General features: G+C 39.5%; 2 protein-coding genes across 4 annotated transcripts in view; one reads left to right on the top strand and one right to left on the bottom strand.

Moving 5' to 3' along the window:
- The window catches only part of USP6NL (USP6 N-terminal like), a 198,524-nt gene that overhangs the window by 73,698 nt on the left and 104,577 nt on the right, over window positions 1-20,249 (bottom strand). For 2 of the 3 annotated variants that reach the window (XM_062210917.1, XM_062210916.1), the window contains exons 3-4: window positions 6,525-6,592; window positions 4,062-4,144 (exon numbers count right to left, since the gene is read on the bottom strand). In XM_062210917.1, coding sequence (XP_062066901.1) covers window positions 4,062-4,144; window positions 6,525-6,592 — 151 coding nt within the window. Of the gene's footprint in view, window positions 1-4,061; window positions 4,145-6,524; window positions 6,593-20,249 lie in introns of those variants that run through there. The other variant, XM_062210919.1, reaches the window with a different exon arrangement.
- LOC133773870 (cytochrome c-like) lies at window positions 10,450-10,811 on the top strand. Its single transcript, XM_062211420.1, has one exon. The coding sequence runs from the start codon at window positions 10,450-10,452 to the stop codon at window positions 10,762-10,764; it is 315 nt and encodes a 104-aa protein (XP_062067404.1). The 3' UTR covers window positions 10,765-10,811.

The following is a 20,249-nucleotide window of genomic DNA, read 5'->3' as shown; positions in this document are numbered from 1 at the left end:
TCCTGGTTTTCATCCTGTTACACAGTCACAGTAAACTACATATAGTCTGCTGAATTTTATAAATATACATATTTTGATAAGGAGTTGAAAATCTGATCCTTGACATTAATTTTATCTCCCCTATTTTTGGTACAGTTTCTTTAATTTTTTCTATTAATAACTTATGACTAAAAGCATTATCTGTCCAAATACCAAGCATTCTTTCTTAAGCTGACTAGCAGTGACTATTTTTGACTAAAATGTTAAAGTTCTCCCAACTTCTTTCACAGGCTCTGTCTCTCCATTCTCCAGCCGTAACTCAATCACAGCCACACAGACTGGGGATGACACCTCACTCACTGCTGGTTACACAGCAAAGACAGTGCTGTTCTACCACCAAGCCAGGCTGGTTTGGCAGGAGTTATAAGATTCACTGTAAAATCTATTATAAAATCAGGTTAGTCCTTCACCATCATTGTTAATTATTTTTACTTCTTCATATTTCATAACAATTAAGTACAGTTTCTAAAACTATACTCAGATGTGAACTCAGCAACCTTCAGAAAAGGCTACTAAGTAATTTTTGGCCACTTTACTGTATTGACACTGACAGTTAAACCCCAATTTCATTGCAGAACCAATAAAAATTACAAAGAACTATGAAAACAGAAGGAAATGTTCTCTATATCAAGGTGCCACAGGAAGTTTAATATCCAAGTACATGTAAAAAAATCCAGTCTACAATGACATAAAAGTCACTAAAAGCAACCTCTGGCGGAAGTTTTTACTGATATTAGGCATTCTAACAAAATTCAATGACTTAGGTGAAATTTAACAAGGCCTAGCATTACACTAAAATCTATTTCTCTGCCTTATTATTATTTTACTTTGTCTGCTTTAGAACTTTATTTATAGAATAAATTTACAAAATCAGTGTAATAGTATGAGAACTGCACTGTATTCATGTTCAGAAAAAAGCAGTGAGCTTCGATCATTTCAAACAGCATCTTTCCTTAAGGTACTCTATTTTCCCCTTCAATTTTTTTTCTAGGCATTTCTAAGTGTCTGGTAGATAACTTGACATGACTGACTAGGGAGGGGCCACAAAACCCTCATCCGAGGGGGAGGGGGGCCAGGAACTCTGCTATCTGCTGGAACCCACTCAAGAACATCCACTCTGAGGTTTAAATGACAAACTAGAAAAGTCTAGTTTGTAACCACAGAAGCACAGAGACCAAAAGTATGCGACTCCCAGCTGTCAATCACAAATCCCAATCATGAGCATCACAGCCACATCACTAGTCAATGCCCCTCATATTTCAGGGATAAAAGCCCCAAACCAGGAAGAAAGGCTGCCACATGGTCTTGCAATTGCCCTGGTCCTGCCTTGGAAGGCACTTCATTAAACTTTTGCTTAGTTTCATCTCTCCAAACTGCAATTATCCTGAAAGGAACCCAGGCAAGCCAGCAGCCAATGGTGACAAAAGCACCTATTCCATGTTTCTCTTATGCAAAGTACAAGAAAGCAATAACAGGCTGTATAGGGACTCTGCAGGAAGACTACCAAGATGGCGCCAGAACCTAGATCTAACATTAGCCACAGTTTAGCTTGGGCAAGTCACCTCACCTCTTTGCGATTCAGTCTATTTAAAAAGGCAATAAAGAGGACAGCTTCTTGGCCTAGCAGGTTAAACCTCCGCCTGCAATAACCAAAAGGGCAACGGTGCAAGTCCTGGTTGCTCCACTTCTGATCCAGCTAACTGCTAAAGTCCTGGGAAAGCAGTGGAAGACAGCACCTACATGGAAGTCCCAGAAGCAGCTCTGGGCTCCTGGCTTCAGCCTGGCTCAGGCCCAGCCAATTGCAGCCATTTAGGGAGTGAACCAGCAGATGGAAGATCTCTCTTTCTGTCTCTCCTCCTCTCTCTGTAACTCTACCTTCCAAATACATAAAAAATAAAATTTTAGAATAAAAAGAAGATTAAAAAGTACACCTTCCCCAAGGAGTTTCCCAAAGGATAAATGAGCTAATCAATGTAAAGGGCTTAGAACAGCACTTGCCACAATAATAAGTGCTCCGCAAACATCAGCTAATATAATTAAGATAAGTCACTAAGATTTTTCCACTAAAGCCAAGTGGAACTCAGCATGAAGAACAAAAAATAAATATGAAATAACTAACTATAATTTTTAGACTGCCAAATATAAGTTTGGCTCTTGAGCCAGAACTACTTGTTTCTAAGGCCAAGCCCGTGTTTCACGCATCAAGAAAAAAAATTTAGGTAATTAGCAGATCTTTTGGAAATGCATAACTTTTTCATATATACTTCATACTAAATCAGACCATTTTACAATAAAAATATTATCTGTTACAACGGTTCACTCCCATCAGAAATACTTTGGAAAGATAAAAATAGCAGAGAGTCTACCTTCTGATTCAAAATCCAGAACAGAAGCAAGACATTTTTTTATTTCCTAGCTGATCCTAACATGCAGGCAAGTTTGAGACTCACTACATTTCAAAAATCTTCATGTTCAAATTGTCCTTCAAAATGTTATTCACATACCCTAGATCTGCTGATTAACCTAAACAACTGTGCAATCATTTCCTGTCACATTTGTGGCTAAGTTTGATTTTAAAAATAAAGTGGGGGTGGTGGTTTAATTTGAGAACAGTATTTTCATCACAGTTAAATACGGCTCTCAGTCCCGATTCTAATTCCTCTGGAGAATGTTTCAGATACTCTAATATCATGATACAGTAATAACATTTTATATTTGTTTAGAAATTTATAAAATATTCTTACATTTCATTCTTCAAGGCCTCAATACTCTTAAGTTTTAGGATATTCAAAAAGTTCATTAAAAAATGCATACTCTAAAAATCTACACAATAAATTTCCAAATTTTTAGACTTTATTTTTTATTTCCAGCTTTCCACAAACTTTCTGACATCCCCTCATGTGTAAAGCAGCTACTGTTTCCTGTCTTACAGCTGAAGCATGAAAAGGTTAACTGACCAGATAACAGCAGACTCCAGAACAGACATTCTCTAACTCCTAGAATGGTTTCTGTTTGTTTGCTTGTCTGGCTTGTTTTAATTTCAGAAAAGCATGAAACAAAATATTTCAAAATGAAATAATCACAATAATAAAAAAATGAAACAGGAGAAAAACAAAGTCTGAGCATTATAAGTTATTGCTATGAACCACACAAGAAATTATGCTTTTCCTTTAAAATTCAGTGATATTATAAAATAAAATTATTGTTTTTTTCTTGTTTACAAGAAAGGCAACTACAAGAGTATATCTGAGTGAACTCCATCCAGGTCTCCCATGTGGGTGGCAGGGATTCAAGTACCTGAGCCATCATTGCTGTCTCTCAGTGTGTGCATTAGCAGGAAGCTGAAAACGAAGCAGAGCCAAGGCACTCTGATACGTGACAGAGGCATCTGGAGAAATGTCGTAAGTGCTGCACAAAACAGCTGTCCCCATTTGCAGGATGTTTCTAAGCGTCAAAATCACTTTAACCAGATAACTAATAACTAATTACCAGATAACTAATAACTTTAACTAGACCTCTCCCATCTATTTATGTAGCTTCCTAAGGATAAATGGAATCAATTTTAGGATGCAGTATCATGAATACATTAACAACTATAAGGAAGATCACGGCATTTCCCTTCATTTCTCATTTTTAGGCTGCCTAACACTGAAGTTCTAACTGCTAATTATTTTTAAAATACTTTTATATAAAATAAAATGTTTTATAATTACTCTTAAAATGCCAATTATTTCCCATTTGTATTCAATTCTGCTAAATTATTAATATAACTCATTTACTGCAATTAAAATTCTTACTAAAATACAAAGAATAGTAGATTATACTCTTAACTGTATTTCAATTTTAATCATAGAAGTTGAAAATGCTAGGAATTTAGTACCAAAAATCAAACTGCAGGACCAACCCTGTAATCTCAGTCACACCAATTCTATTAAAATTATAGAAAATCAATATAATAAGTGATTATAGAAACTATGCAAAAAAAAAAAAAAAACAGCTAGCTTTCAATCTCTGGGACTTACTGTAAAAAGCCAAATCTATCCGTAACTTTGTAAACAAGGTAATCAGCATCTTCCCAAGGTTCAATCTCTGCACCTTCTCGTCCCTGAAATAAAGGACAAAAATGGGTGCTGCTGCAAGTTTACAAAATTGAATATTTTCTTAAAGATAAAAGACCAAAACACAAGGGCTATTTTTACGTATTATAGTAAGAGTTAGAAATGAGACATTATCAGCCTTACCATTTTTTCTCTAAATTTAAGTTTCTGGCAACGTAATCACTATTTTCCTATTTACAAACAATGTAAGTTAGGTTCACAGGGAGCTGAGGCTGCATCAGTCTAGGGTTCCTGGGGGAAGCTGGCAAAGAAAGAGGAGCCACAGAGGCTGAGAATGCCACTCAAGGATGAACAACCAAACTTAAACATTTTACAGTGAATAATACTTGGGAAAAAGCATTTTTTGCCGTGGCATCCAAACTTCTCCTACAAGTAGGCTGTTCACATTGTCTCCTCACACGTTTACTTCATAGCTACACTGGCCCTGAAACTACTCTTGCCAGGGCCCAAGCTGACCCTCTAGTTATCAGACCCAGTGGAACTCCCCAGCCCTTATCTAATCAATCTCTCACTCTCTTCTCCAATACCGTCCTCTACTGGTTCCTTTTATGCCTCTAAAACTCATCTTTTGATGGGTTTTTTCCAAGGATAACTTTTAAAAATTATTCAACTAATTGATTTTGTTATTTATTTACTTAATTATTCAAGAGAGAGAGAATGAACACACACTTCCATTTACTGCTTCACTCCCTAAATGTCTCCAACAGCCGGGGCGAGATCAAGACAAAACCACAAGCCTGAAACTCAATCCAGGTCTCCCACGTGAGTGGCAGGGACTCAAGTACTTGAGTTATCAGCCACTGCCTCCCAGGGTGCACGTTAGTAGGAAGCTGGGATCAGAAGCGCAGCCAGAACTCGAATCCAGGCACTCTGATATGGTGTGTGTGTATCCAAACGGCATCTTAACTGCTAGACCAAACACATGCCCTTCATGGGTAATTAATTGCTCGTCTACCCAGAATTCTGTTCTGAGCCCACTATTCTCACCCAGATATCACTTACTCTTAGGTTGCTGACTAACACTGATCACTGTAGGAATCTCAAATGTAACTCTCTCAAATTTTAGACTCAAACATCCAAACGTCTTATGAATACTTCCAAATGAGTGAATATATTTTGTAACTGTCTGTTCATTTTTGCCTCTGAGTAAACTTTCAGCATTTTGTGGGCAAAGACTGCTGGATATCATTTCTGTTACAAATCCCCAAATCTTAACACAATGGTCATCTTGGTTAACTGGGGCGGGGGTAGGGGAAGGCACAGAAGCATCAATGAATGATGGTACTTTGGTTTTTATATTAGTTAAGCAGTTGAAAGAAATTAATTAGGTTTTTCACGGACCACATTAAAAGCTAATTCGAATAATAGGAAACTCTGGCTGATGTTCTAAACAACCAACTGAAAAACGAACCCTGCGATCATAACAGCTAAGCTGAGTGCTGTCTGTATGTCTCCCTGGAATCAGGGCATGGTCCAGATGGCTTCCTACAATTTCATGCCCCTTTATTCTCACAAATAATAAACATTAACAGATAATATAATTACATGCTAGTGACATTTATAAATCACTTCTATGACTCATTATAGAACTCAGGAGGTAGAAAAATAAAGACATGTAAATCATAAACAACTGTGACTTTTCAGGACATCAAAAGCCAAATTCCATATTAATGTAAGGGTAAAGTGCTAATGAAAATCATTTATAAATATATGAAGACAAAATCTAAGATCTATGATAATTTTAGAATAGTACATATAGATTATGAATACAATGGGTATTTAATCCTACAGATTCACTTACTGAAGTGTTTATTCAATATCTAGTATGAATTAAGAACTGTTCTAGTTATTTAAGACATAAGAGTATATTAAACAAAGAAATTCCTGCCCTCAGAGTTTACATTCTATGAAAGAGAGCAGACAATAAACAAAGAAAAACATATAGAATGTACATAAATGTTACGGTGAAGGCTTGCAGAGTGCCAGGGTGTATACTGGGGGCAGTGCACACAGAGGGAAGTCAGAGAAGACTTTACAGGAAGTAGTCCCCGGATAAAGATGTGAAAAATGTGAGGCGATGAGGCACGAGGACAGCCAGCGTACACATGTTCTAGGCAGTGCAAAGGCTTTGAGGCAGGAGCAAGCCTGGTGTACTGGAGGAACAGTTAAGAGAGACTAGACTGGATGAATTGGAGGAACAGAGTGAAGGGAATATGAAAATGAAGCTAAATTTAAAAAGATGACTTCAATGTTACTATGAAGTAAACAAATTGCTTCTGTAATTTAAGCTCTCCAAAAAGCAAATCTATTTCTATTTATATGATTTTTCTAATAAAACTTGCTCAAAGAGTAAATACAGATACTTACTCTGTCGTATTTAGCAACTATTTCAGCTCGCTCCTGGGCAAGTTTGAGTGCTACATCCTGGTCTGAATCTGTAGAGACATCAAATTTAGAGGAACTGTTATTTGAAGAATCATAAAGTTAATTATGGAACTAAGACAAAATGTATAAAAAGGAAACAAAGTCAATACTACCTAAAATGACAAGTTGGCAAAATCAAACTAATGAAGGAATGGAGTGTCTATAACTACAACTTTGGAATATCAACATATCAAGAATATATTAGATATTCAACTCTGGAATATAAATTGACATATTGATATCCAACTTGGGAATATCAACATATCAACATCACCTAAGATATTCAAAAGAAAGCAAATTCATTAATGCAGCATAAACTTAGGGACATGATAAATCTGATGACTCAAGAGTCAAATTTGGATCTAAAACTTCACAGAAAGGGGGACTAAGGTAGAAACTGAAAGCTCTAAGTTTTCAAATGAAACCTACTTGGAAAGACAATGACAATTCAAACAGGCTTTTAAAAATTAATTTAAGGGCCCAGGGCTGTGGTGTGGTAGGTTAAGCCTCCACTTGCGGTGCAGGTATCCCATATGGATGCCGGATCATGTCTTGGCTGCTCCTCTTCTGATCCAGCTCTCTGCTAATGCACCTGGGAAAGCAGTAGAAGACAGTCCAAGTGCTTGGGCCCCTGCACCCACATGGGAGACCCAGAAGAAGCTACTGGCTCCTGGCTGCAGACTGGTCCAGCTCCAGCGGTTGCGGCCATTTGTTGAGTGAACCAGTGGATGGAAGACCTCTCTCTGTCTCTCCCTTTCTGTGTCTGTAACTCTGCCTCTCAAATAAATAAAATAAATCTCAAAGAAAAAAAAAAGTGTGTTGCCACTTCATTTAAAAAAATTAATTTCTCAATGAAATGAACTACCACAGACACAACTGAAGGAGTTACAAAATATGTCTCAAATAATTAAAAAAAATTCATGTCTTCCTTTAGCTTTCACTTCTCTTTATCAAATGCCTCAAATATTGTAAGAATCTCCTCACAGATCTATGTGCCTCCAGCTTTGCAGCATATACATGTATACATATACTTCTTTCTTATCAATATCTAGTTTCTTGGAGCTGGCATTGTGGTGCAGGAGGTTAAGCCGATACCAGAGGTGCCAGCATCCCACGCGAGCCCAGTTTCAAGTAGTCCTGGCTATTCTACTTCCAATCCAATTCCCTGCTAATGGCCTTGGGCTCCTGCCACCCAGGTGGGAAACCTGGATGGAGCTTCAGATCCCTGGCTTCGGCCAGGCCCAGCCCCAGCCCTAGCCCCAGCCCTAGCCCCTAGCCATTGTGGCCAACTGGGGCGTGAACCGCTGAATGGAGGATTTGTCTCTGTCTCTCCTTCCCCGTTTGTGTCTCACTCTGTCATTCAAATAAATAAATTTTAAACACACACACAAATCTGACAACAAAAGCTGAGATCACAACATGAAATAAAATGGTTATGAATACATATCCCAAGTATCATAAATAAAAATTTAAAAAAAAAAAAAAAACAATGACAGATCATACAAAAGACATGTCTGATCAAGAAGAAAAAGATAGTATCCCAGCAGAAAACTAGACAAAGGCCCTAAGCAAGAAATTCACAAAAGTTAACAACAGTACCAACAACTATGGGTATAGTTTGTATTCTTACTAAGTACTTGCACATACAAAGATACTGTCAGGCAGCAGAAATCATACTCAGCACTTTACCACGCCTTATAATTCCTCATCCTTACAACATTCTATGGTGGCTATCATTATAAATCCTACACTAACAATATTGACGTTTAGAGATTTTAGACAACTTGTCCAATGTCACAAATCTAACAAAAGGCTAAGCCAGTATTCAAATTCAGACAGTCTTGATCCCAAGGCCTCCGATTTGAACTATTACTCTATAAAAATGATTAGTACAGATACAGAAAAATTTGCATTTAGAAATGGCAAATGGAACACATACTTTTACATCTATTTCCACTAAAACCCCACTAAACTGACAACACTGGGATTCTAGAAACTCCCTCCCCAAAAGGTCCAGCAAAAGATTCTTGAGGAGAGGTATGGATGGTTGAAAGCAAGACAGTTGATTACAGAGAATCGATTCCCTGAGAGCTGAAGGGATGCGCATGAAAGTGGGTCAGAGCAGACAATCAAATCTTCATTCTCCAAAGACAGAGATCAATGGACAAGACCAACACTGAGGAGGAGGAAGTGGCAACACAGGCATGTTACCCAGCACTATGAGAGGAAACACAAAAGGAGTCAGCCAGGGTTGTGGCTAGGGTTACCCAAAAGGAGCCACAAGTAAAGATGGAAGAGTACGGAAGTCAGCTATTTGCAAAACAATTCTTATATACTACTGAATCTCTTAAGTCACTACTGAATCTCTTAAGTCAAGTACAGCTCTGATAAGAGGAAAATCTAAATTTAAAAGCCAAAACATGGAAAAACTCAACCTCATTAGCAACGAAAGAAATAACAAGCTTTAAAATATCAGTTTGAACATATTCCAAACCAACCCAAAAAATGCACTGACCTTACTCAGTGTTGACAACAGTGTGGGGAAGTCTGCAGCTGCTTACTCTCAGGAAAACATATAAGTGTATACAATCTTTCTAGAAAGTAACAGGGTAACATGTAACAGAAATCTTAAAAATGGGCATTTCACTTATCCATCAATTCCATTTCTAGGGATTTATGTTAATGAGATAATCAAACAAGCACAAAGTTTTATGTAATAGTAAAAATAGCAATACGAGAATTGGTACATTTTTTAAAATTTACTTATGAAAATGTTTATGTTACTGCTTTTGTCATCTTGACTACAAAATGTCAATTTGCAACTCTTTACGGAAAGTGTGACTAATAGAAAAGAGGGGCCGGCACTGTTAAGCCTGCATTGGCACTGGTTGGAGATCCAGCTGTTCCTCTTCCAATCCAGCTCCCTGCTAATGTGCCTGAGAAAGCAGTGCAGGAGAGGATGGCCCACGTGTTTGGGCCCCTGCAACCATGTGGGAAACTCAGAAGAAGCTCCATGCTCCTGGCTTTGGCCTGGCCCAGCCCAGGCCATTGCAGCTATTTGGGGAGTGAATTAGCAGGCCGAAGATTCTGTCTGTTGCTTCACCTCTCTCTAACTCTTTTGAATAAATAAAAAATAAACCCTTTAAAAAATGGAATAGTTCAATAAAATAAAAATACAGACTGATTGCTTAGAGGTTCATAATAATGCAAACAGAAGTCTGAGATTATCAATGCAATTATACACATATTCATTATCCTACTTTAGACTTACAAGCCTGTCAATTCCTTTTTCCCCTCTTCTGGTTCTCAGCTCTAAAACATTAAACTCATACTCCTACCAAAAGATAGGGAAATATATATTATTAGACATTTAACTCAAACCAGGGAGTGTGACTACTTATTAAACCTCATTTCTATTATCAGAGAGACTCAATGTGAATTTCTTTAGTGATGCGGACAAATGGGTCAGCTGAAGGCTTTCTTGGAATGTATTCTACACCAGCCCTTTATTTTTCATACCAGTTATAGGGGTTTCAACTATATTTCTAACAGAACAATGAATAAACAGGATGGAGTTAGTAATGAAATTGCAAAGTATCCCTCAAAAAACTTCATTGTAACAAAGTGCAAGAAGCAGATCTTTACACATTTTCAGTCTAGAGACTTCCAGAAATGAACTTAACCATTTACCAGAGGTCTTAACTGGAAGTAGGTAAAATTACATACTGACTTTCCAGGAGAAAGATGATGTACTTCAACATAATCAGAAGAGTTGTTCTAAGTCAAAACAAAAGATTCTCGAGAGAGCGGGACATCCAGCTTCCCTGTTGGGGCCGTGAAGTACGAGCAACAAATGAGCGAGTTAAAAATGGGTGATGTTGAGAAAGGCAAGATTTTTGTTCAGAAATGTGCCCAGTGCCACATCTCGGAAAAAGGAGGCAAGCATAAGACTGGACCAAATCTCCATGGTCTGTTTGCACGGAAGACAGGTCAGGCTGTTGGATTCTCCAACAGAGATGCCAACAGGAATAAAGGTATCACCTGGGGAGGGGACACTCTGATGGAGTATTTGGAAAACCCCAAGAAATACAACTCTGGAACCAAAATGATCTTTGCTAGCATTAAGACAAAGAACGAAAGGGCAGACTTGACAGCTTATCTCAAAAAAGCTACTAATGAGTAATAGTTGGCCACTGCCTTATTTATTACAAATCAGGAATGTCCCGAGACTTTTTTATATCTACAACATAATTTAATTCTCATACACCAGAATTCAGATCATGAATGACTGACAGACTATTTTTGTTCAACAGTCTAAGACTGCCTTGTGTGGTTAAATAAATAGGATTGGGTTTACTGAAATTCTGGTATAATTCCAGTTCAGAAAATGCCCCTACTGTTTTCCCCTTCTAAGGATATGATTGGACTTAATAATGTTCAACTTTTCACAAAAACTGTGAATGCCATCCCAAAACCTTTTGGGAGATGGATTTATATTTAAATGCTGGGGAGGGGCCGGCGCTGTGGCACAGTGGGTTAAAGCCCTGGCCTGAAGCGCCAGCATCCCCTATGGGCGCCAGTTCTAGTCCCAGTTGCTCCTCTTCCAGTCCAGCTCTCGGCTGTGGCCCAGGAAGGCAATGGAGGATGGCCCAAGTGCTTGGGCCCCTGCACCTGCATGGGAGACCAGGAAGAAGCTCCTGGCTCCTGGCTTCAGATCGGCATAGCTCCAGCCATTGCGGCCATCTGATGAGTGAACCATCGGATGGAGGATATCTCTTTCTTTCTTCCTCCCTCTCTCCCTCCCTCCCTCCCTCCCTCTCTCTCTCTTTCTCTCTCTCTCAGTGTTAACTCTGACTCTCAAATAAATAAATAAGTCTTTTAAAAAAAAAAATGCTGGGGAAATTACTTCACTGTCCCAGGACCAAGGAAGACTCACTTGTGTTCTCTACCCACTAAAGGCAGGAGCTGAAAATAGACAGAAATGTCTACTTTATTTCTGGTCTTAGCTATGTCAATCTAATTAGAATGTCCTGTATCTAAACTGCTGCCTTCTACTTACTGAAAGGCATTTTAGTATGGCTTACATATATAAAGGGTTTTTTTTTTTTTTAAAGGATTTTATTTATTTATTTGAGGGGTAGAGTTACAGACAATGAGAGGGAGAGACTGAGAGAAAGGTCTTCCTTCCACTGGTTCACTCACCAAATGGCAACAGCTGGAGCTGCACCAATCTGAAGGCAGGAGCCAGGAGCCAGGAGGTTCTTCTGGGTCTCCCACACGGATGCAGGGGCCCAAACACGTGGGCCATTTTGTACTGCTTTCCCAGGCCATAGCAGAGAGCTGAACCAGAAGAGGAGCAACCAGGACTAGAACTGGCACCCATATAGGATGCTGACACTGCAGATAGAGGATTAACCTACTGCGCCACAGCACCAGACCCTGTAGATGATCTTTAAGGTCAGGTGCTTTGAAAGTCAGCACAACCAGGTGAACTAACAAGTTAAACTCCACTTTTGAATTCTTTACTACCTAGACTAAGTTACTACTAGACTAAGTTAAAATTCAGGATTGTCTATAAGCAGCTATTTGAAAACACATAAAACTGAGGAACTACTATGTATTTGTGTTTAGTAATGGCGCTTTTGCCAACTCATTAGAAGGACTAAGGTAGATGAGATACACCATCAGCACAAAATTTCTAATTATGTGATCACAAGACTTGGAATTAAAAATAAAATTACAGATCATGAAAAAGACAAAACCAAACAAAATTCTAGATCTCTAAATTTCCTTAAAAATTTCTTATCCTTGTATTTCTACATGGGGAGAAATTTCTATAATATTAATGAATGCATTCTAAAAATAAAGTGGAATTAAAGTCCAACTAATTTCATAAAATACAGCTAAATCTGGGACAGGCATTTAACTTTGCAGTTAAGATGCCCACATCCCACTTTGCCTGGGTTTGATTCCTGGCAACATAAACCAACAAATAGGAGAGCAAGAGGACACACGTGTGCTCGCCCCTCACTTCTCTTTCTGCCTCTCAAAAAGTAATTTTTAAAAACTTAAAAACATGTAGCCAAATATCCTTGAATAGGGGCCGGCACTGTGGCATAACCAGTGAAGCTGCCGCCTGGGACATTCCACAGGGATACCGGTTTGTGTCCCAGCCGCTCCACTTCCGATCCAGATCCCTGTTAATGGTCTGGGAAAAGCAGAAGCGGAAGGATGGCCTAAGTGCTTGGCCCCTGCACCCACATGGGAGACCTGGAAGAAACTCCTGTCTCCCGGCTTCAGATTGGCCCAGCTCTGGTCACTGTGGCCATCTAGGGAGTGACCTAGTAAATGGAAGATTTTCTGTCTGTCTCTCCCCCTCTTTCTCTCTTTCATATAAATATCTTTAAAAAAAATTTTTTTTAAATCCTTGAGGAGACCAAATGAAAATGCTAATCTTTCCCAATCCTGAGTTTAAAGACATTATTTAATAAGCCACACTGAAAGGCAACCATCTCCATAGAGTAAGTAGTTATTGTTATGCAAGGTTTGCTATATTTAAATCATGTTTCGTATTACATGACTTGTAGTTGACAACATTATTAAGAATTATATTGAAATGCTTCCTTTGGTTCTCACATGATTGTTTATTTAGAAATTCCACCAAAAGAACAGAGTTTACCCCAAAACACTGAACACAGCGACATAAACAGCTGTCTTGTATCTGTGTGCAAGTGTGCACCAAGTTCCAGGCACCTATTAAACACTGACAGCTATGTTCATTGGTACTTCGCAAGTCATTATCAAATAAACATTTAATCAGAGCTTAATCCCATCAATTCATATGATAAATGCATGCCCTCCTTACCTGATAAAATCTATGATTAGTAAGTTTATTTGGGAAAACTTGGTTTGAAATACAGTGCCATTTGTTGCCAAAATACCATGGTAAGTAAAGAATAACTCCATATGGTTGTCATAATAAAGGTAGCTGAAGGAAAAGTTCCCATCATTAAAAAAAAAAAAAAACAAAAACGTGAGGCCGGTGCCATGGCTCAACAGGCTAATCCTCCGCCTAGCAGCACCAGCACACCGGGTTCTAGTCCTGGTTGGGGCGCCGGATTCTGTCCTGGTTGCCCCTCTTCCAGGCCAGCTCTCTGCTATGGCCCGGGAGTGCAGTGGAGGATGGCCCAAGTGCTTGGGCCCTGCACCCCATGGGAGACCAGGAGAAGCACCTGGCTCCCGCCTTCGGATCAGCACGGTGCACCAGCCGCAGCGGCCATTGGAGGGTGAACCAACGGCAAAGGAAGACCTTTCTCTCTCTCTCTCTCACTGTCCACTCTGCCTGTCAATAAATAAATAAAAACGTGGAAAAATATATGTATCAACTTACTTTAAATATCAGCCTGTTTACTTCACCAGGCTTTTAGTTTAAAAAAAAAAAAAACAAAATTATCCAAGTCAAATTTAATGAATTATGTTTACTGACTTTAGCTTTGCTAGAACAAAGTTTCCAAGTGTGAGAGGTAAGCTGCAAGACAGATCGGAATCCTCAAGTACACATGAAACACTCAACCACACGGGGAAATGGGCACAAATTCATTGAAAGTGACAACTACAGATTTTAACAAGCTTTTTAAAAATTGAATACTGTAAGATCTGAAGTGCTCAAAATCCCATCTAAAGCCCAAGAACCTTTATGAATCAAGTATCTTACTGAATTAGAATTCTTTAAAATCAAGCATTGTATCTGAGTGTCACTAACAATTCAGATAAAGTTACCAAATTTCAAATTTAATCCAGTGAAACAAAATTAACAGCAGACCATTTTTCCTAGTGTGCATTTTGACAGGTAAGTGTAAAATGTATCAACAATTAAAGATTGGAAAAGTACTTTACCCTTTGTGAGATGATCACTCTGGCCTTGGGAATGAACAGCTTCAGTCCTCATAGAATAATTTAACTATTCCAAGACTTCATTAGTACTTTATAGTTCTGGAGCATACCAAGAGCATCAGGTGCTACCTTACACATTCTGCAACTAATAAGGAAACAAGGAAAAGTGGAAGGCAGTTCTACTTGAAACTTTTTGTGAAACAAGCACAGGAAAGAATAAGTTTGAGATACATTCTATCTTTTTCAAAGGGGGAAGAAAGATTTCACTGTAGTTCCTTCCACAGACTACAGATATTCAAACAAAGAAGATATTTACTGAGAGTGAAACATGTCTTTCAGACTAGATCCCAGCTATGAACCACAACAGCCTACACCCCACATTCCAGCAACTAACAATCAGGGGTTTTCAACAAGCAGCCTTCCCTTCTGCTTCAAAATTAGCCGCATTCTCAGTCCTTTTACTAAAGCTGTCATGGAGCAACAAAGGAAAATTTAACTGCTACACATGAAACTAAAGCCACATAAAAATGCTGTTTCCTCAAATATATTTTATAACAATGTAATCTGTAATTCTTAAATTACTTAAATGTTTATTCTTTTTTTTTTTTTTTTTTTTTATTTAGAAGGAAGAGGGACAAAGCAAAGGGGAAGGGTGGATAGATGGGCAAGGTCAAAGGCAGCAGCCAGGAATTCCATCTGTGTCTCTCACAAGGGTGACAGGGACTCAAGGATTTGAGCCATCAACTGCTACCTCCCAGGGGTATCAGAAAGTTGCTGTTTCAGAGAGTAAGCAAATATATGCTAAAGAAGTGGGTTTGAACTTTTTAAAAAAAGATTTATTTCATTTGAAAGGCACAATGACAGGGAGAAAGAGAGGAAGGAGAAAAGGGGATGGAAGAGGAAGGAGAAGGGGATAGGGAGGATAGATCTTCCATCCACTGGTTCACTTCCCAAAAGGCAGCAAAGGCAAGAACTGGACAAGGCCAAAGCCAGGAGCCTGGAATTCCATCAGGTTCTCCCACATGGGTACAAGGGCCCAAGACTTGAACCATCTTCTGCTGCTTCCCCAGGCACATTAACAGGTAGCTGGAAGCAGAGCAGTTACGACTTGAATATGGGTTGCCAGTGTTTGCGCCACAGTGCCAGCCCCAGTTTTGAGTGTTTAAAGCTAACATCACATATAACGTTGAATCAAGTATTTCATGAGACAACATGTGTAAATACTATAAGATGTTACTGTGAAATCTGCCATTCTTTCTTTCCTTCATTGTTTCTTTCTGTTAAATCGTCAGGGGCCTACAATTTGGAAACCTCTACAGAACCAACAGCCCTGCTAAAGGCATGCCTATAAACATTAATTACATAACTGGACAGTAACAAATTTAAAATCGTGCTCAGTTTATGCCAGTTCTAAAAGTTACCCAGGGCAAACAAATCTTTGAAGTTTAGAGGAGTGTAAAATTTCAAGGCATCTTCTGAGACACAAGAGCCAGACTGGCATCTAACTTAGTAGCTAGGAAGATACTGAAGCACTAGTTTTGAAGTTCTGGGGAAAAAAACTATCATGAACAGGACATTCTGTATCAAATATGAGGAAAGTAAAAACATTTTAGATATTATAAAGGGCAGTAAGTTGAAAAAAATGACACTTCCCCTGCTTCATATATATAAGCCACAGCCTAGTCCTTGGCACTGCTAAATGTTAGTCCATACGGCAAAAGGATTTGCAGATGTAATTAATTAAGAATCTTGATCTAGACTGTTCTGGATTGCATGGCTGGGCTCAATGTGATCACAGAATCCATGAACTGGAGATGAGAAGGTCAAGAAGGAAGTAGGGGCCGGTGCCGTGGCTTAACAGGCTAATCCTCTGCCTTGTGGCGCCGGCACACCGGGTTCTAGTCCTGGTTCTATCCCGGTTGCCCCTCTTCCAGGCAAGCTCTCTGCTATGGCCCGGGAAGGCAGTGGAGGATGGCCCAAGTCCTTGGGTCCTGCACCTGCATGGGAGACCAGGAGAAGCACCTGGCTCCTGGCTTTGGATCGGTGAGATGCGCCGGCTGCAGCAGCCATTGGAGGGTGAACCAACGGCAAAAAGGAAGATCTTTCTCTCTGTCTCTCTCTCTCTCTCACTATCCACTCTGCCTGTCAAAAAAAAAAAAAAGAAGAAGAAGAAGAAGAAGAAGAAGGAGGAGGAGGAAGTAGGATACGTGAAACTGAAAGCAAGAAGTTGCAATGATTCCAGGAAGGGTCAGTCACCAGGCAAGGAAAGGAGGCAGCTTCTAAAATCTAGAAAAGTCAAGGAAACAGATTCTTCCCTGGAAGCTCCAGAAGGAACTAGACATGCTGACATCTTAAACTTAATGACACTGAGTTAAGACTCTGGACCTCAGGCCTGGCGCCATGGTGAGAAGGTTAATCCTCTGCCTGCGGTGCTGGGATCCCATATGGGCGCTGGTTCTAGTCCCGGCTGCCCCTCTTCCAATCCAGCTCCCTGCTATGGCCTGGGAAAGCAGAAGATGGTCCCAGAGATTGGGCCCACATGGGAGACTGGGAAGAAGCTCCTGGCTCCTGGCTTCAGATCGGCGCAGCTCTGGCAGTTGTGGCTATCTGGGGAGTGAACCAATGGAAGGAAGACCTTTCTCTCAGTCTCTCTCACTGTCTGTAACTCTACCTCTCAAATAAATAAATAAATAAAATCTTTAAAAAAAAAAAAAAAAGACTCTGGACCTCCAGATTTTGAAGAAAATAAATTTGTGTTGTTTAAGCCACCACATTTGTGGTACTTTGTTACAATAACATGAATGCATGATTCAAAGTTTACAGTCTATGCAATGTTTCTTTGAAAAAAAGAACTTGAGAATACCTATTATAGAAAACAAACCAATAACAAAAGGAACTGGGGAAGACTCCCTCTTTGAACAAACTTCAGTGAGGTTCTTTTGAGCCCTTTTCTTGACAATTCTCTGCCTTGGCCTTGCCCAATCATCATTCTACCCTGGCTAGTTTTAGTACAAATTCTGTTCAGTTTGGCAAGAATCCTCCAACCCTTGATACTTGATCATCCTCGACATCTGGTCAGATTCCTCATTCCCCACCCTTGATACCTGATCACCTGCCAGCCTTAAGCAACAATCCTCCTACCCTTGATGTCTCCTCCTAGTAATTTTTCATCCACTGACCTCGCACCTGCCTGACTGCTCACTGCTTATGAATTCCCACTTGTCCTTACTGCATTGAGAGTTGAAACCTATCTCTCCTCTCTATTTTGACAGTCTTGACACCTATCACAATAGTCCTGAATAAAGTCTGCCTTAATTTTTTAACTGTCAGAATAATTTTCTTTAACTGAATCAAAGAGAAGCAAACACAGGATCTATGAAACCACAGGAGACTATATTTACACATTTCCAGATGCCAAATGTATAACTGCCTAGAAAGCAACCAGTCCACATTACAAGACACTACAAATGTCTTCAAGAAGAAAGTGAATTCCAAGCCACATCCAGATCATGAATATTATTAGCAATATAAGTATATATAAATGTAAGCATATATAAATATTCCAAAAAGAGAATGAGGGGACTACTAGAAATCTCAGGGCAAACAAGAACCAGAGTGATGAAAGTCATAGTCCAAACATGAAGGAAAGTACAAAGGGCCCCGGCTGGGATCTGCGGGTACATACGAAAAGTACATTTATTTGACCTCAGCATTTTTTTAAAAGATTTTTAAAATTTATTTACTTGAAAGATAGAGTTACAGACAGAGAGAGGGAGAGACAGAGAGAAGGCTCTTCCATCCGCTAGTTCACTCCCCAAATGGCCACAATGGCTGATCAGAAACCAGGAGCCAGGAGCTTCTTCCGGGTCTCTCACATGGGTGCAGAGGCTCAAGCACTTGGGTCATTTTCTGCTGCTTTCCCGGGCCATTAGCAGAGAGCTGGATCAGAAGTGGAGCATCTGGGACACAACCAGCACCTATATGGGATGCCAGCACTGCAGGCGGAGGCTTTAGCCTACTGTGCCATAGCACCAGCCCCAACCTCAGTACTTTCAATATTAGAGTTACATTTCTTTTTCTACATACCTCATCATAACCTTTGAGGATGAAGTAAATTATATTGAGATTATATTTATGTAAAAATTTTATTGGCAATTAATGTTCACAATCAACTGCAGACAGTGTCCAAAACTGACTTCTGGTCAGCTGTACACATGTTCACACACCCTACTGCAAACCTAAGTCTCACTGCCTAAAAGCAACTAAAAATTTTCTCTGCACTATACAAAACTCTGCATGTATTCAAGTACTAGACATGCATTTCGTTCTCCCTTTTCTATTTAAAAACTAGAATCTTTCTACAAGTAACTCTATTTTATGATTCTTTTTTTCCTTAGCAGCATATCTTGGAGATTGTGCACACTATACATCTACCCAGTGGTGTGTAGATAAAGGCTCAGCAGCCAGTCCTGATGAGAAGGGGCAGAGGTGATGAGCTCTGTTTTTTGGCACCTGCTAATTTCCATGCTGCAAATACTCCCACCATGGTGACTAATTTCCAAGCTTACAATGGGACTGGCTCCAGTACACCAAGGGTTCCACCTCAAGCTCTTTCACAACTGTGAAGTATCCTAAAGTATTAACCTAATTTACTCAACCAGTCCTCTCCTGAGAAACACAGAATCAATCAATTTGCAATGGAAGTTAAAAAAAAAATAAAGCATCAGGAGGTAAAGAGCTTAACAGGCAATGCTGACCAAAGTTGAAAAAACAAGGAATCAGAAACTACCAGTAGGGGCCAGCATTGTGTGTTAAGCAACCATCTGCAACAATGGCATCCCATATGAATTCTGGTTCAAGTCCCAGCTACTCTACTTCAGATCCAGCTCCCTACCAATGCTCCTGGGAAAGCAGCAGAAGATAGCCCACACACTTGGGTTCCTACCATTCATGTGGGAGACCCAGATGGAGTTCCAGGATCCTAGCTTAGGCCTGGCCCAGCCCTGGGCATTGCAGCCATCTCTCTCTCTCTCTCTCTCCCTCTCCCTCTCCCTCTGCAATTCTGCTTTTCAAATAAATAAAATACTACCAGCAAGCCAAGACAAAGTATAGTTGCAGAGAGAAAAACAGTACCTGACACAAAAGATCACAGAAGACAGCACTCCAGAGGCCTTTAAGGCTAAGAAAAATAAATAGCCCATCCCTGAAGCTGCTCCATGCTTCAGTTCTTAATGGCTTTCATTTCCTGTTCAATAGATTCAGATAGAAAATGCTCTTTTATTTTCCTGAAAAAATCCAGTTACTTGTTTCTACACCTTGAGTTCCTTAATTCCATCTTATCTTTCAACAAAAACCAAATGTCTCTAAGTAACAGTTGTATTTATTTATGATCACTATGTTACTGCTCCATGGTCTAAGATATTCTAATAATAAAAGTTATTTTAAATGTTCAGATCTTATGGATATCATTGTTTAAAACTTTGGCATTTATTTTGCCATGCTGTGGATCTAAAGAATGCTCAGAGGAAGAATAAGCAGAATTAAGCAGGTCAACATCAAAGCACAACTAAAAATGTAAAGAAACAGCAGCAAAATATCTGAAATACCACTTATATTGACGGGTAGTTCTGTGCAAGATGAAGTGAAATGTGGGGTCCTGAAAGCTTTATATACCCTTACTTGCCCTCTGCCTGAGACAGTCTGTCTAAAGTAGCATTCTGAGATAGTCTAAGTTATGGCACTGTTCCTATGAGAAAAGCTGGTCCAGTATCTCCT

This window comes from Lepus europaeus, chromosome 14, assembly GCF_033115175.1.
Source record: "Lepus europaeus isolate LE1 chromosome 14, mLepTim1.pri, whole genome shotgun sequence".
In the NCBI taxonomy this organism is placed as follows: domain Eukaryota; kingdom Metazoa; phylum Chordata; class Mammalia; order Lagomorpha; family Leporidae; genus Lepus; species Lepus europaeus.
This window is presented reverse-complemented; position numbering and strand designations above follow the sequence as displayed.

What these genes read in the sequence shown, in the direction of transcription:
- LOC133773870 (XM_062211420.1), top strand. Translation starts at nt 10,450, where the DNA reads ATGGGTGATGTTGAGAAAGGCAAGATTTTTGTTCAGAAATGTGCCCAG.